This window comes from Ovis aries, chromosome 2 (genome assembly GCF_016772045.2).
Source record: "Ovis aries strain OAR_USU_Benz2616 breed Rambouillet chromosome 2, ARS-UI_Ramb_v3.0, whole genome shotgun sequence".
NCBI lineage: Eukaryota > Metazoa > Chordata > Mammalia > Artiodactyla > Bovidae > Ovis > Ovis aries.
In genome coordinates this window covers 103361405-103379309 of record NC_056055.1, presented here as the reverse complement: position 1 = coordinate 103379309, position 17905 = coordinate 103361405, and the positions used below count along the sequence as shown (strand labels likewise).

At 40.9% G+C, this 17905-nt stretch overlaps 2 protein-coding genes across 19 annotated transcripts in view; one reads left to right on the top strand and one right to left on the bottom strand.

The window, feature by feature from the left end:
- The window catches only part of HMBOX1 (homeobox containing 1), a 208958-nt gene extending 195914 nt beyond the window's left edge, over positions 1 to 13044 (bottom strand). For 16 of the 17 annotated variants that reach the window (XM_042243534.2, XM_060409573.1, XM_060409576.1 and 13 more), the window contains exon 1: positions 12753 to 13044. The gene's annotated coding sequence lies outside the window, so the exon portion shown is untranslated. Of the gene's footprint in view, positions 1 to 12107 lie in introns of all 17 variants that reach the window. The other variant, XM_060409575.1, reaches the window with a different exon arrangement.
- A 424-nt stretch (positions 13045 to 13468) lies between these two features.
- Positions 13469 to 17905, top strand: part of INTS9 (integrator complex subunit 9) — a 143824-nt gene continuing 139387 nt past the window's right edge. For both annotated transcript variants that reach the window (XM_004004441.6, XM_060409571.1), the window contains exon 1: positions 13469 to 13564. In XM_004004441.6, the coding sequence (XP_004004490.1) occupies positions 13556 to 13564 (9 nt within the window). In that variant the 5' untranslated portion in view covers positions 13469 to 13555. The remainder of the gene's footprint in view (positions 13565 to 17905) is intronic.

Below are 17905 nucleotides of genomic sequence, written 5' to 3'. Positions count from 1 at the left end.
GTCATTACTACCAGCATTCTACTTGTGAGGAACTTAAGACTCAGCAATCTATCAAGTGCTAATTACTATTTTTAAGCGAGGATCTGAGAAATTACTGAGTCGAAAATAACTCAGGTATAGTACTGAGATCTTTAACTCAGGGTTGAGTACTCCTTCTGATCCTATCGAAACCAAACCATGAGCTTCCTAGAGTCTACGTGGATAATAATATGTAGTCAATATTGGTTGGATGAATGAGCCGAAATAAATGAGCTATGAAAATTAAAGGAGAAGAGGAAAGAATGGCAGAGATAGATGAGCCAATAAGAGACACAAGGACTTTATACTCCACCTAAGAATCCGATCCATACACATAAAATGAAAACTAATATATTTAAAATGTGATATACTTACAAGCAAATACAAAAAATTATATACACTAGTAACTGAGTATACAAGTGCAGCTTCTATACGGAGAAAATGAACTGGTCTGAGCATGACAAGGTTCACTGAAAAATGTCTCCTCAGAAAGAGAAGGCTTTAAATAGGTCTTATTAAGAACATTTAAACTGGCAAGATAAGCATATACAAACATATTAAACAGAGAAAGTGGTATGTATCAAGAAATTAAGGATGAAAACATACAGCAGAAAGAAAGGTAATTTACTTGACTCTAACAAAGAAAACATCTTTAGAAATAAGAAAACAGAATGCGAGTAAGGGAGGGAAGAAAATGTTAGAAAACCTTAAAAAAAAAAAAGCAAATACAAGGAATAAAAACAGGGATATAACACAATTCGAACTAAGGTACTCCTTGAAAGACTGGATGAAAAGAGCTTGATGGCAATTACTGTAACAGGACTGTGCACGAAGAGGCGGGAAGGCCGGTGTCACTGGTGCAATCATCTCAGGGAGCAGGGCTGAGGATGGCAACTATGGATGTAAAAAGGACAAGAATGATCTAAAAGACATGATGAGGAAAAAATCAGCAGAACACTGCCGATAAATTAGATGGGGGAGGAGAGAGAGCAGTTAAAAAGGAAAAGTACTAAAGGGGTGATTTAAAGGTTTCAAATGTAGGAACTCTTTAAGATCAGAGGTAACTTTTAACAAGGAAGGAAGAAGACAATGGAAGGAAGAAGACCTGGATAGAAGGAATCTTAACTAGAAAGAAATAGCCATTTGTATCAAATGCAACTAAGGCCTACAAAAGTATAATTGAGGAAACAAATCACCAAAAAATAAGTTAGGAAGGGATGAATTTCAGCATATGAGAATTCTGTTTATAGGAGAGAAGTAAATACCATAGACACAGAAGCAGAGCCAACTAATAAAAAAGATGTCTTAATCTGTGCCCACCACTATCCTAAGCACTTTACAATACTTCTTGAAGCACTCACAGCAATCCTATAATGTACTATCATTTACTTCCAAAGTACAGATGGAGAAACTGACACACAGCAAGAATTTATTAAAGTTATAGAGAAAGTCATGGAGGCCAGACTTACACCTAAACCGTCTGGCTCCTAAGTCCATGTTCTCAACCAGCTCAATATCCTAGGATTATTTAAGACTCTGAGAATGATGGCACATCCCCCCAGAAGTGAGGAATTAAAGCTGTGAGAGCAAAATTTCAAGAGATGGTTGCTATACAAAAAGGCATACTGTGAAAAAATCTTGTTTAATGGATATAGAAAGCTGCTGCTGCTGCTGCTAAGGCGCTTCAGTCATGTCCGACTCCGTGCGACCCCATAGACGGCAGCCCACCAGGCTCCCCCGTCCCCGGGATTCTCCAGGCAAGAACACTGGAGTGGGGTGCTTTTCCAATGCATGAAAGCGAAAAGTAAAAGTGAAGTTGCACAGTTGTGTCCGACTCTTAGCGACCCCATGGACTGCAGCCTACCAGGCTCCTCCGTCCATGGGATTTTCCAGGCAAGAGTACTGGAGTGGGGTGCCATTGCCTTCTCCGATATAGAAAACTAGGAGAGATTTATTGAAGGGGAAAAAAAAAGGTGGGGGGTGCGGGGGCGGAAATTGCCTTAAGCATTGGAACGTGAAAATATAAAAGTTTAAAAAATGAACTGATGATATAACCATTAAAGGCTCGACGTCTGGGCATAATACTAATCATTAAGCATAACAACTGGAGAAACGCCTCACTCACCCAGAACACACCCCACATCACAGTGCATACATGCCGCGTCTTCTCAATCCATTCACCTTGCGATGGACATTTAGCTTGTTTTCACGTCTTGGTTATCATAAATAATACTGCTATGAACACTGGAAGTCATCTTTTGTTAAGGCTAACACCACTGGGTGCTCTACACGAGGATTAAACTCGTGTTTGTAACGCAGAGTATCTATCTATGTACTGCTAGACTTGACATGTTTAATTGAATACCCTCTTCAATCCCTACAACAGAATCCTCCTGCATCCTACTCACCAGCGCCACAGAACAGGAACACACATCTAACTCACAGCCATGCACTGCATTCAGATTTCTCTCTCACCAAGAGAATTTAAAGAAATATTAGGAGGTAAGCTTTCAGTTCAGTTCAGTTCAGTCGCTCAGTTGTGTCCGACTCTTTGCGACCCCATGAACTGCAGCACACCAGGCCTCCCTGTCCATCACCAACTCCTGGAGTTCACGCAAACTCACATCCATAGAGTTGGTGATGCCATCCAGCCATCTCATCCTCTGCCATCCCCTTCTTCTCCTGCCACCAATCAATCCCAGCATCAGGGTCTTTTCCAATGAGTCAACTCTTCGCATGAGGTGGCCAAAGTATTGGAGTTTCAGCTTCAGCATCAGTCCTTCCAGTGAACACCCAGGACTCATCTCCTTTAGGATGGACTGGTTGGACCTTCTTGCAGTCCAAGGGAAAGCTTTAGCTTTAGCCGAAGGGAAAAGAGCAGTTCAAATCAGTGACATGGCAAACCAAATGCACCTGCAAGTCAAAGTTATGAAGAAGCAGAAACTGAAAAACTATAGCAAGGCAAACAGAAGTCAAAGGAAGAAACGGGAAAGGCAGATGGAGCAGACCCGGAAAGAGAGGGCAAGGCAAGGAACCATAAATCCCCAGAAGGAGACAGAAACACTAGCTTCTCAGACCCTAACAGTTTCCCCATCTGTACAAGGTCTAGTTGTTCTTTATCAACCGAAAAGAACTGGATCGCTACCACAACCTCACCTTCAAGCCAAACAACTCCTGATTAAAGCACTATATTTTTTAGAATGCACATGAAGACAATATAAAAAGCTGGCAACAGACAAATCCAAAGAGAAAAAAAAAAGTGAATCAGGAAGAAAGTGAAATCTCGGAAAGTGTCAGGAAGCATTTAACAGGAGGCTTCCTGTGTGCTGTTTTGGATCTGTCAGGAATTCTCTGTTCCTTACTAATTCCTGAATATTCAGGAATTAAGAGGAGAGGCAAGCCTCTCCCCAGGGCTGAGGAATCCAGGCTTTTCCTTCATTAGTTTCTCTACAGGGTGATAAGTACCCCCTTCCTTTTCATGAACCATATGGTCATATTTTCTTGATAACTTGTAAGTTTTGATTTTATCTCTGCTGAAAATAGCTATCTTGTAAGACAGTATAAATACCTACACAATGTTGAATAAAACACCTTTGCTCCATCAGAGCTCTGGTCCCCATGTCTTGCTTTCTCTTTTTTTTTTTTTCTCTCTCTCTCTCAAGCTATTTCTTTGGAGCACAGAGGCCCTCTGAGTTCACTTTCCTGACTGAGCTTCTAAGATCCCCTCGAGAAGGCACTCTGCGCCTTCACCCCATCGAGAGGGCGCCTGAGGCCTCCGTGAACAGAGCAAGCCCCGTGTCAGGGGCTTTATTGGCTTTCTGTGTAAACCAAGGAATATCAGCCTCCTTCTCTCCTTTACCTTCTTATCGTCGACTCTGGACCACCAGGTGATAGCCAGTAAGTTCTCTAAATATGAATCTGACTTATCAGGAAGAACTACCAATATTTACCATATTCTTACCAATGAAACAAATTAAAATTTAACTGATGTTTTCAAAGCAAGTATCAGTGTAGACCAAAAAACTGTCTCAAATCCACAGGAGACAAAAACCACATGATATATCTTTTTTGTTAACATATTTGCAAATATTTTGTAAGCCTGTTTAAAGCAGACCTTTGTTGTTTGAGGTCTGTAATAATCAGTGATACGCTGGATTAACAGCCTCATTTTTGAAGACAGGCTTTATAACTCACACAGCTGATAAAGGGGAGGCAAAGGACAGCTCCTTAACTAGTCTTTAACCTAATGGTTATGGTTCTTTCTTATACCTGGACTAATAAAAGTATCTTTACCACTTTTTTCCTTCTAAAGGTATTTTCTCTGAAAACAATTTTTGAACCTTCTTTGAAGAGAATTCCCTTGTAACAAATCCAAATAAAACTGAAACATGAGCTCATAATCAATTAATCCAACAAGTTTGCATCAACACTGTCAAAGACTAGACTAACGTTAGAATAACTGATTTTGTTCACCTAATACTGATTCTAGCATACATCCTCTGTGGCAAGAAATATCACTTAAGCCTTGAATGCATTTAAATCATACACATTTGATTTATAGAAATTTTTAATTTATAGAAATTTTTAATATTACTGTTACCTTTTACTAAAAAGTTTAACAGGTACTGATATTAAAAATCTTCAATTAAGAAAAGCTTGCCAATTTTAAAATTCTTATAAGAACGTTTAATTGGAATTTTCCATAAAAACTTTCAAGATATGCCAAAAGAACTTCCAAACTACAAAAGGCAAGATAATTGGTATGTTTCTTCTTAGTTATACTGACAAAACAACAAAATTTACGAATAAAGAGGGATCATTCAATCTCTGGAGTGACAGAAGAGTTCTGCATCTTGACTGTGGTGGTGATTACAGAATCCACATGTGTGATAAAATGGCAAAGACCTACACACACACACACACACTCACACACACAGTACCAATGTCAATTTCCTGGTTTTAATACTCCGCAAAAGTTATGTAAGATGTAACCACTAGGGGTAACTGAGTGAGAGGTACTGGGACCTCTCTCTGTTTCAACTGCCCATGAACCTGCAATTTAAATCTTTATTTTTAAAGATTAAAAACAAGTAAACAAATAGCTTTCAATCAGTGACAACAAAAATACTATATATATTTAAAAAATTAACCTAAATCCCCTATTCAACAGACTGGAAAACTGAGACCTAATCAGGTAATACAAACTTTCACTGTCAGTAATAGAGTAAAGGCACTTAACTGAAATGCTGTCAACTAAGAAACATAAAATGAGAAGTAACCAATCGCTGGCAGTCATCAACAATATCTTGTTTAACCAAAGATGATCAAGTCGGCTGATGATGCTTGTGTTGCATTAAAATGCAACCAATATTTTTTTTTCAATATTTTTTAAATTATTACATTTTATTGAAGGAAGAAACTTTTTCTGAGGGGGGAAGAAAACTCAAAAACAAATTTATATTTAACCTTAGAACTTGCACATCTGAAGCAAAGTGAGTTTACCGAAAAGCAGGACACAGCATTCCAAAGAAGATCATGCCATCTTTACAGAGAGGTCTTCCTCAGACAACGAAGTGTACAACTATTGCTGTCCCGAATGGCTCTAAACACCTATAATATAAAACTAAACATAGGCTGGCTACCTTTGATTCCAGAAAATGGATTTTCAACCAGATAAAGTTAATACTTAGAATAGCTACTTTCAAGTTCCCCATAGTTAACAATTATGTTCCATGAAGGCAAATGCTGGCTAAATTGGTGGCTGCCAACTACAGTCATAATATAGCCTCCTACAAAAATTACATTCTAAAGTCTGACCTGACACCTTAGCTGCCACCCTGTGTCCTCCAGACAATGATTTTGGGTAACATTTATCCTTACGAGACTCAGTTTGGTAAATACAAGCCATCCTTTCTCCTCCTTGAGAGAAATGGGATACAGATACAAATCACCATATATGCACCATCTACCACTTTGGAAAATCAACTTGAAGCAGGGGAGCCACCCAACCTCAAGCATAAACATCAGCAGGTAAATGAAACAGATGTCTGTCTAAAACGTGGCTTCCAGATCATATAAAGCAAGTATTCAACTGTCCCAATTGCAATGTGAAGAAAATACATGACCTGAAATGGAACAAGAATTCAGATTTCGGGGGGTGGAACAGAGGGGGAAAGTGGAAGAAAACTACACAAAGTTAATAGGTCTTTACTGAAGTTATGAGACAACAAGTCAGATTAACAGGGGGAAATTTACGTTAGAAACTTAAGCATGTATTAATGGGGCTAGGAAAGTGAATTTTAAAGTTGTACCCTGAATTAGGCTATAGTTTAACTAAAACTACTTTTTATTTTGAGAGAAAAAACAGAAGTTACAGCAACAGACTATGGAAGCATAAACACAGCAATAATACTTTAAAAGTCACAATTCTTTACTTCTGAAGACATTACTAACAGCTGCAGCTCTCACAAATGAACACCCAACCCTGTGTATGCTGAAGAGGTTCGTTTGGCATCGATTGCTAAGGCCTATAGGGTCTGGGATTGGTAATGATAAAATATAAGGCAGGAACAGAAGCATAAAATATCTGGTATAATACGATATAGTTAACATTTACCATATGTCGACATCATTCCAAGAGCTCACAATAATCCTATGAAGTAAGGACTATTTCTTCCCATTCAACAGGTGAGAAAACTGAAGCACAGATTAAATGATCTGCCTAAGGTCACACTCCTTGGAGGAAAAGTTATGACCAACCCAGATAGCATATTGAAAAGAGGAGACATTACTTTGCCAACAAAGGTCCATCTAGTCAAGGCTATGGTTTTTCCAGTGGTCATGTATGGATGTGAGAGTTGGACTGTGAAGAAAGCTGAGCGCCAAAGAATTGATGCTTTTGAACTGCGGTGTTGGAGAAGACTCCTGAGAGTCCCTTGGACTGCAGGAGATCCAACCAGTCCATTCTGAAGGAGATCGATCAGCCCTGATTTCTTTGGAAGGAATGATGCTGAAGCTGAAACTCCAGTACTTTGGCCACGTCATGCAAAGAGTTGACTCATTAGAAAAGACTCGGATGCTGGGAGGGATTGGGGGCAGGAGGAGAAGGGGACGACAGAGGATGAGATGGCTGGATGGCATCACCGACTCAATGGATGTGAGTCTGAGTGAACTCCGGGAGCTGGTGATGGACAGGGAGGCCTGGCATGCTGCGATTCATGGGGTCACAAAGAGTCGGACATGACTGAGTGACTGAACTGGACTGAACTGAAGGTCACACAGCTAAGATGGGGCAGAGTCAAGATTTGGAACAGGTGGAATGATAATATGCCTTTACCTGAGGGCTAAGGAACCAATTAAGGATTATAAGCCAAGTATGCTGCTGCTGCTGCTGCTAAGTCACTTCAGTTGTGTCCGACTCTGTGGGACCCCATAGACAGCAGCCCATCAGGCTCCACCATCCCTGGGATTCTCTATGCAAGAACACTGGAGTGGGTTGCCATTTCCTTCTCCAATGCATGAAAGCGAAAAGTAAAAGTGAAGTTGCACAGTTGTGTCCGACTCTTAGCGACCCCATGGACTGCAGCCTACCAGGCTCCTCCGTCCATGGGATTTTCCAGGCAAGAGTACTGGAGTGGGGTGCCATTGCCTTCTCAGAGCCAAGTATGACTAACAAGCAAATTCACATTTTCTTTTAGCAAGATCTCTCAGGTGGGAGTGTATAAAGATGAAAGAGAAAAAAAAAAAAAAAAAAAAAACCGGAAACCTGAAGCTGAGTTAAGAGAGGGATGTGGAAAGACAGAAAGGACGAAGACCTGAATTAATGGAATAGCAACAGAATGAAAACAAGTGAATAGACAGATACAAAGGAGAAAAATTCAGCCTGACTTCATGATTGGGAAAGGGAGAGTGAGGATGAGTCTAAGCCTTCACTGACCAGGCCCAAACCAAAAGCTGCACATTTTCATGATCCTGTTACTTTACCAAAATCTTAAAGCAGAAAGGTTTAGTATTAAATCATCCTCTTCTCAACAACAGCACAGCATCTGACTTTATCCTCTCTTAAAAATTTAACTATATAACTTAAAATTACTGCCACCTGGCAACTTCACACTAATTGTTTAATACGCAGACAGTAAAGACAGCCATAAAACCACATGCAGACCATCACTGAACATGGACAGAGAAGCTACAGAGTATGTGAGATTTAGCAAACATTCTTATATTTAGCACTCTAAATTTAAGGAAAATCTAAACACCCTTTAAATGGATCAGTATCATTTTATCACTTAGAAGGGGCCTGCAGACAACTCCTGAGATTCAAAAAAAGTAAAACAACTCATAACTTCCAAGTTAAATCAATTATATTTTTTCTCTTCTGTCTATAAATGCAAATAAACAAAACAAAAAAAACCCCACTATTTTTATAGTCTAAGTCAAGGATCTGTAAAATATCACATTTTGAAAAAATGTACTATAATGTACAAATGTACTATAACGTACAATGAAAAAAATGTACTGAAAAAACTTACTATAACTTCAACCTTATTACCACTGTAAGGTAAAAACAACACTAAAGCCAGGCCCTTCCAGTAACTAAATGCTCTTGGAAAGTGTCCAAAACAATGTTAGTCAATTTCCAATTCATTTCATCTAAGATCAACAAAAACAAGTTATCTAAAACATTGGGTCATATTTAAATAGGCTCACTCTAAAAGTTTTACATGACTGAATCACTCAGAAAAAAAATCTTTGTATTTTTTACTTAGGATGATACCTAAGACCAGTAAATAATGGGATGGCGGGGAGAGGGGGGTGCTGCATCCAGGAATTTAATCACATATTACTTAATATTATTTTGAGAAAATTTTCAATACCACTAGCTTTCTTTTGGAAAAATGCAGACTTTGGTAGAATCCGCAAAAATCACGATTTGCAGTAATACTAAAAATCTCCATAACTTCTATAATGTGGTGGTGCAAACTCTGATTTCAAGCTTGAGTTTTTAAAGCTTCTTGTTACTTGTGGTTCAGATTTCTTTTTTATGGGTTGTATGTCTGATAGGTATATACCAATTTCATACAAAAACAAACATAAAGTTGCTTCATATATGTGAATGTACATATATGACACTTCAGACAAGCTGTGATTTATATACCTGAATGTACATATATGACACTACAGACAAGCTGTGATTTCCACTCAAAGAGCTTTTTTGTAAAGTTCTAGTAAATTGAGAAGTAAATGCCAACAGTTAAAAGAATAATCTAGCCAAACAGCAAAGGGAGCTATAAAATTAAACCTGGAAGTAAAAAAAAAAACTCTAAATAAAACAGATACACAAAACGAAAAAATCCAGCACACTTGCATTGGGCTTGTTAAAGTTTATCTATAAATGTTAACCTTTTTTAAAAGTTGAGGAGTATACCAATTTTCACTTATGAAACGTGACATCCTAGGATAAATTTCTAATACTCAAGAAAAATAAGTCAAGTTTAAAGATCTGCATACAAAAATACCAGAAGAACTGCAAAGAAATGAAGAGAAAAAGCAAACATGGTTTTACAGGAAACACAGAGACCACCAGAAACAGTAAAAGTGGGATGGACTCACTATAATAATCAAAAGATCCAAAATGAACAAAATGAACAGTGTATTTAACATCTTCAGGAACAAGAAATGCCATCCAATCAATACTTGCTACAAAAACTGCCATAAACTGGTTACTTCTTCTTTTTTCAAACCATGAAACAAGGAAAGGTTTGTTGCAATATATTTGTAACTTACCAATACTGAGCTACTAAGTTTCTATTAGATGCTTCAACTAAGATCTGTGCTAAGAAGACTGAAATTTATTCAGACAGCAGTGAAAAATGAAGCCTCACTAAAGACACTGAGATAAAGCTGACCCCTAAAGGCTCCTTGGTGCACATTTGCAACCACAGTATTCACAGCACGCTGTACACTAAACTAGCAACAGATTGGTTAAAAACAGCTTGAATTTTCAACTTCTCATTATACAGGCAACATTTTTAGAAGCAATCATATTAAATAAATGTGTCTCTTTCACAGTTACCGGATGAAATTTTAAGCTGGACAGGGACCAATGCCCTGATTTTCTACTTTTTTCGTAAACCATATGACTTCCACATGCTGAGAATGTTTTATGCTTTAACCTGCAGTAAAGGCTTTACATCATTTTACTGCTCAGTGCCTGAAATGCAACAGAATCACCCCATCCATTGCAAGGAATATATTTGGCTTCAACCAAACCACTAGTCAGAAAAAGTTTAATGAATGCTTTTCTCAGTAAGTAACTTTGCATTTCCATAGAATAAAACAAAATCTGAAGTGAGGGTAGGGGGGAGGGAATATATTCTTATATTTCAAAGTTTTCCAACTCTAAACAAACATTTTAGCTTTTATATTTATAAAATAATCATTGAACACTTAAAAACACTGTTTAGTAGAATATCTTTCAGCAGAAAAACACTGTTATATGGAGTTATATAGGATATTTCTCCAGGTTTTGTAAAGGTAATATTTCAGGCTAAAATATAAGATTAAAACAAATAATTCTGGAAATTCTAGTTAATAACAAACTAAAACCTCAGCTTTGTATCAACACATTGTATATCCTAAGTTTGAGATTTAGAAAAAAAATAATCTTTTTTTCTATTCAGGTCAATCTAAATAAATATGCTACCTCATACTTATAAGTCAGCTTATCTGTGTAAATGACCAACCACAGAAATTTCAAATCACAGGTTATAAAACATACCATATAATTACACACCGTGTAGCTTCCAGTTTTTAGAGTATCTAAGGTCCTTTACTGATAGGTTCAAGAATTGATAAGCCAAATATGTAAATACATTAAATTCTCAGCAGTCGAAAAGACAAATTATGCCGATTTATTTAAAACTCCATTATACTAAAAATATATGACAAAAGAATGGTTATTGAAAAACTTACATTTCCGGGTGAAATAAGTACAAATTATATTATGTTAATTCTTCTAGTGTAATGTTTTTAAATATTAAAGACTGTGAGAAACAAGAGATGTTGCAATCCTCTTCCCTTTGTAACTCCAATTGAAATTCGGGGGAAAAAAAATCAGAATTCAAATTTCCCAACCTCAACTTACACACTTAATTCAACTAGATCTAACTCAGCTGTGCAATTTTAAAATAAGTTTAACGCAAAGCACTACAATCTTGATGTGATAATTACCTGCGAAATAAATGCAAATTAAAACCAAATGCAGGTCCTCTTCATCGAAAGATGCATCTTACAGCAAAACCACTAAAAGCACAACCACATAGAACCAACTAAAGAAACAGGCATAGGAGGCAGCATGTCCATCAAAGAAGAGAAATGTACCATGCCAGAACAGAAACGAAGCACGGAAGAGAGGGAGGGAGAGCAGGCAGGCAGGCAGAGAGAGAGAGATGGCAGAGGTTTCTACACCTGCAGGATCCCAGAGAAATTAACTAGTTACATCACTCTACCCTACATGATACGTAAGATTTTTAAAGCTTCAGGGTAAATAAAAACGGTAATCACTCTAAACCATCATTCAACTTTACATAGTATAGTATTTGTAATGCCAACTGCATTCTCCCCTTCACTCACCCAATGTTTCCTCTCGCTTCCATACCAGCTTTCAGCCAAATGCGAGACAGAACAGGGTGGGGTAGAAGAAAAATACAAGCTGCGCCTTTTAGCGAGTCCCCACGCACCCCCCTCAACAATTTCCAACAGTTTTTCCTACTACGAAAATAAGTCACCCAACCACAGGATACACAACAGTCATTCCGTGTCTTCAGCAGACACACAGGGTCGCGTACAGAAGTGGGCACTCCCGACCCCCACCCCTCCGCCCCCGAATCTTAAGTAATGTTTCATCTATGGAAGGTGAAGACGACCAAGGAGACCTACTGTTTCGGGGTGAGGATGGGTGGAGGACTCCTTTCCAAGTAGCCCCAATAGTGTAACCAAAACACGGTTCCGGAATAAAATATTAAGAACACTCTTCCTTTCCCACCTAGCTACCGACTTAAGGATGCAAAAAGCCATCTCCACCGCACCTCATCTCTCCGAGGCGCCTGCCCTGAGTTTGCGGTGGAGCTGGTCCCGGGAGACGGGGAGGAGTGTGAGCCGCCGATGGGACACAAACGAGTTGCTCCCCGAGGCCACCCCGCGCCGCTCCGCTAGCCCAGAGGTCCCGGAGCCGCACCTCGCGCACGCCTCTCCGCCCAGGCCCAGCTAACAGCTCCGACTCCGGCTCTCGAACTTCCTCTCCTGAGACATTTATTCAAGGCTAACCCATCGCCCGAGTGCACGTCACCCAGTTTCAAACACAGCTCTGCACCCCAAACAAACCCACGCACCTCAAATTCCCCTCACAGTTTCCCAAACTCCAAACTGGAGACCCCACCTCCAGGATTCAAACCTTCCGCCCACTGGGGAGGCAACCAGGAGAAAAGAGTTGGGAGCACCCGACGCCTTTCAATTACTGCCCCCACAAACTGCCCCACCCCAGACCCTGCGTTCGGGTCACCCCCGCGAAACCCCACGCTTCCTCCTACCTCTCAGTTGGGCCGCTTAAGACACTCATCCCCAGTCCACTCACTTACTCCCCCCAACACCGCCCCCCCCCAAAAAAAAAGTGAAGAGAAAGAAGTGAGGAAAGAGACTGGAGAGACTTGAGGCTTCCAAACCACTCGACTCACCTCAGAATGCTTGCTGAGTTCTCTCCGCCCGGCACAGCCCCCTCCCCAACGTCCCGGTACGAAGGGCTGAGGTCTGAGGTAGGGAGGAGGGGAAAGCGGGAGGGGGAGGGGTGTCTTCCGCGTGGGGCGCCCGTCGGGAGGGGTCTGGGGAGGGGTTGAGGCCGGCGCAGGAAGAGGAGAAGGGGGAGGGGAGGCCCCTATCTCCCAGTCTCCCCCTGAAAAACCTCCCTTGTCTCAATCACATCAGACTGACTGTCTTTGTCTGGCTGACAACCGCCATATTGATATCAACAGCCCCGCTCCCACCTGCTGCCACCGGGCGGCCCTGGGAGTTGTAGTTTTTGTCTCCCTTGAGTAAAGGTGCGGGACTCTGCGTCCCGAGGCCCCAAGGAACTACAGCTCCCGGCAAGTACCGCGCCAGTGCGCCTTCCCACAGGGAGGAGGGGAAAGGGGCGCCAGAGCCGTAGGGACTACACATCCCAGCATACCATGGATTCTGGGCCCAGATGAGGGACATGATATCATGCTGGGGTGAAGAGGCAGGATGAATTGGCGGCGCGGATGAATTTGAGCTGACGGAAGGAGGCGTTCTAAGAGGAGAGGAAAAGGAAAGATGACCACGGTTCCCATGATGCACGGAGAGATGACTACATTTCCCATGATGCACCGGGAAGGAGCGAAGGGGGAAAAAAGACTGCATGTCCCGCGATGCTCTCGGCGGGCCCGTCGTGGAGATTGAACCGGAAGACGCTTTCTGGGTTTGAGAAGTCGAGGAACTGCTCCTTACCAGCCAAAAGTCCAGCATGAAACTGGTGAGTCTCTGCTCTTAGATCGGAGGGCATATCCTTTTGGAATTCGTCGTTTCCACCTTGGGAAGGGAACCGTCGCGGACGAGGGGTGGCAGGAAACTAGAAGGTGGAGTGGACCAAGGAAAGCTGATGTTTGTTGTTGAGTTTGAATTCCAACGCAGACCCTTCACAACTGCTAGATGCAATTCATCCCTTGGCGCGGCCCTTTTGGTTAGATAAGAGATTGAATCTTGTCACCTTTCTTCACAAACGAACCAAGGTTGGACTTTATGAACCAGGTTTGATTTGTTTCCCGCCTGCCACGTGAGTGTTATAATTGGTACACTTCTTTCCACGGGATTGATACTTGAAGCGTTCCTTTTTACAGTTGTTGAGAAGGTTTGGTAACATGAACAGAGTTTAGAAAATTCTAGGCCGATCTTAATCTCTTATTTAATTCTCTGTTATAGACCCCTAACTTCCCTTGATCACTCAAAGGAGGTCGAAGTCAGAGTGTGATCTTGGATGGTTTGAGTCTTAAATTCTGTATAAGATGGGCTGAGAGGAAGTGTTAACTGGCGTTACAGTCTAGAGCTGTAGGGACTGCGTGAGCTAAGGTTATATGGAGCATGCCAGGATACCTGGAAAAGTTCTGCATCACAAAACTTGAGACGCTTGGCTTATAGGAAAGCTGTTCAGGCTTTTGTTTTGAGCCATTTAATTCTCAGTGTGCACAGATTTAACTAACTTACTCCAACTAATTAATTGGAATTAGTAATAGCATAATTTGAGTAGAGAAGGTGTGAGATGCTGTTTCTCAGGCTTTAAAAGTCATGTTCCTGCAGCCAGGTATTGTCAGGCTTTACTTTCTGAAGTTTCTGAGGAAAAACAAAAGGTTTCTCTTAATTATTTGAGCATGCTTTTGAAAAGTACGTGTGTATGTACCCACACACGGTACAGGCATATATATTCTGCACAGTGTCAGCTGTTCTTTGAGATGGCAGAGAACATAAGAAAGGTGGATTCAATTCCAAAACTGTCTCTATCTAAAGCTGTTTCTATTAGAAGGACGCACAGATCAGTAGACCTTGAGAGTGTCAATTTGCTTTGGAGTCAGTTTTCCAAACATTTCAAAATGCAGAATTGAAAATCACCACCCTTGTCCTAAAGAAGCATGCAATCTAATGAAGAAGATACAAAGTAATGAAAAAGTTATAATTCACCTCCATCTGGGTGAAAGGAGTCATCATGTTTAGGGTTTGCTGATTGAGAGGATACTGGGGGTATGTGGGGGAGTCAGATACAGCTCCTTTGGAAAGGTAGTTCTTGAACTGATAAGAAGGTCAAGTGCGCTGGGGCCTTCCTTGAAGAGGGTTCAGCTGAGAGAAGCCAAAGAGCTTGGCACCTGAATGGTTGAAACACAGACCAGGTGTCGTCAATAAAAGATAAATCATGGTTGATGTGTGTGGTGCGAAGGCAGGCAAGTGGGAAGCAGGTTTTTTCCTATAACAACTCATTTGCTGATTGTATCAGAGCCAGGGTTTAATGTACATATACTTTGGTTTGCTTATAAAATTCTCCTGCTTACTTTATTTAGAGATGTGAAAACGTGGAAAAAGTAGGAACATTTTTTTCCTTTAAGAACCATAAAATGCCTCAGAGGAAGAGGGATTGTTCTATCTATACTCCTTCCCTCTTTATTGTTCATCCACCTAATAACTAAAACTCATTTGGTACTTGATGATTTATAATACAGGAGTATCTTTCAGAAACACTGACAGCAAGTTAGACTTCTTTTTTGTCCTGCCTCCCATACAGTTGGGCTTTCCAGGTAGTGCTAGTAATGAAGAATCCACCTGCCAGTGCGGGCAACTCGAGATGCGGGTTCGGTGCCTAGGTCAGGAAGATCCCCTGGGAATAGGAGATGGCAACCCACTCCAGTATTCTTGCCTGGAAAATTCCATGGGCAGAGGAGCCTGGTGGGCTACAGTCCATGAGATTGCAAAGATCTGGACATGACTGAGAGTGACTAACACTTTCATTTTTTCTTTGTAATATCAGGCAACTTTTTTTGAGGAAAATTCATCTTCAATTAATCAGGACAATTTTGAAAAGAACAGGAAAATTAGAAACATATCCTCTAGCACATTTTAGAGCCTATTCTCCTTTTAGTATCGATTGAACCTGATTGGGTATACCCTGATGGCCAAATTCAGCAAAGCATAGAAAATTGAACTCACCGGGGTCTTTAACAAAAGACTTTGGGAGCCCCCCCCCCCCCGCAAAAAAAAAAACCAAATTCATTGACAGAAATCAAGTTTGAAACATCATGGCCAGGAATTTAGTCATTCAAATAGATGAACGTTAAAGTGAATAAAATAACTAGCGGTTCAAAAATAAATCATTTGTCACACTTCCTGTAGATAGTTCCAGAGCTGGAGAGAATCCTCTAGTTTATTCAGTCAATAAGGATGTATTATACAAACACAGTATACCCGTGGCATTCAAAGTTTTAATACTTTGCATTTTAACTATTGAATTTGACCCCAAGGATCAATGACATGGAATTATTTGTAATTTTGCTGAGACGAAAGTTTGAATGTGATTTTAAGATGACTGATAATCCTTAGTGAAACGAGCCTGATTGCCTCAGAATCCAGGACTTTCTGCAGTTCCGTTGCTCTCTTGTTAAAGATCTGAAAGAAAGGTCACTTAAACGCTCGTTCTATGCTATACTCTGAATTTGATGGAGAAAATTATATGCTGTAGTTGTATTTATGAATTTAAAACCTCAATAAGGCCGTGAGTTACTTTCTTCAGCGGTCTGGGCTCCTTTTTTACAAAATGCTGTTTCATTATTACTGGCTTTGGGCGGGGATGGACAGGTGCAAACTTGTAACTCTCCAGTTTTCTTAAGAAAGCAGATGGAGCAAAGAAATGGATTCATTCAGCTGAGGACAGGTAAAGCACCAAGTGGAATTGTAGATTTGAAAGAAAATACTGGCTTGAAAGGGGCAAATCCTGCCTCAAGGTCAATTTAAAAAACACATCCCTTTAAGCATATCCCTTTGGGAAGGGATGTGCTTAATCCTTACCTTGGATCTGAGAACAGTGGATTCTTCCTGCAGTTTTAAGACTTGCAAAATCCTTTTGGCTTCTCAAACTTTGGATCAGGAACAGAAGATGGCTTGCTGTAAATAACAAACATAATTTTACCAGGACTTAATTCACCTGTTTCAGTACAATTATTAAAATGTCAACCTGGTTTCACTAGCTCTGTGTTTCTCTTTGCTAGTTGATTAGAGCGCCCTCGTGTGTCCCTATGGTGTAATGTCATTTCTAGCTTTCAAAAGGCTCTTTCTATCACCACCTCAGTATGATAGGGTTTTTTTCTCTTTAGAATGTTTTCCTCGAGGTCTGAAAACTGACATAAGGCCAGACCACTGTTCAGCTGTGCTCTGGGATTAAACTGGGTATTTTACTCTCGGGCATTTCTAAGTCCTGATGGTGACTCTGAAGATTAAACCTTTTATGCTTAAGGCAAAAAATATATATATACACCAAGGTGAGTATGGAGAAGGCAATAGCAAGCCACTCCAGTACTCTTGCCTGGAGAATCCCATGGACGGAGGAGCCTGGTAGGCTGCAGTCCATGGGGTCACTACGAGTCTGACGCAACTGAGCAACTTCACTTTCACACAATGGAGAAGGAAATGGCAACCCACTCCAGTGTTCTTGCCTGGAGAATCCCAGGGACGGGGGAGCCTGGTGGGCTGCCGTCTATGGGGTTGCACAGAGTCGGCCACGACTAAAGGGACTTAGCAGCAGCAGCAAGGTGAGTAATGAATTAAAAGGAAAATTTTATATTTGTGTAATGTAATAGGGCTTCCCTGGTGGTTCAGATAGTAAAGAATCCACCTGCCAATCCAGGAGACCTGGTTCCATCCCTGGTCAGGAAGATCTCCTGGAGAAAGAAATGGCACCCCACTCCAGTGTTCTTGCCTGGAGAATCCCATGGACAGAGGAGCCTGGTGGTCTGCAGCCCATGGAGTTGCAAAGAGTTGGACACGACTGAGCACACACACAATCTGACATACAATACAAGCATGACAGCATTGCTGCTGCTTTTAACTGTAGTCACACGTTTTGTAGCTGGTTTGCTCTGGGTATTCAGATTCCTCTGCCACTTGCTGTGACAATCGGCAAAGGGTACTTGAAGGTCTAGGACCCAGAGTGCAGCATGGCCACGGAACCAGCATTCCAAATGGAAAGTTCGCTCCTGGCTTACCAAATACCAACAGAGGTCCAGGCAGAAACTGCCCTTCAGTCATCATCACTCATTTATTCATTCACCAGATTGTCCTG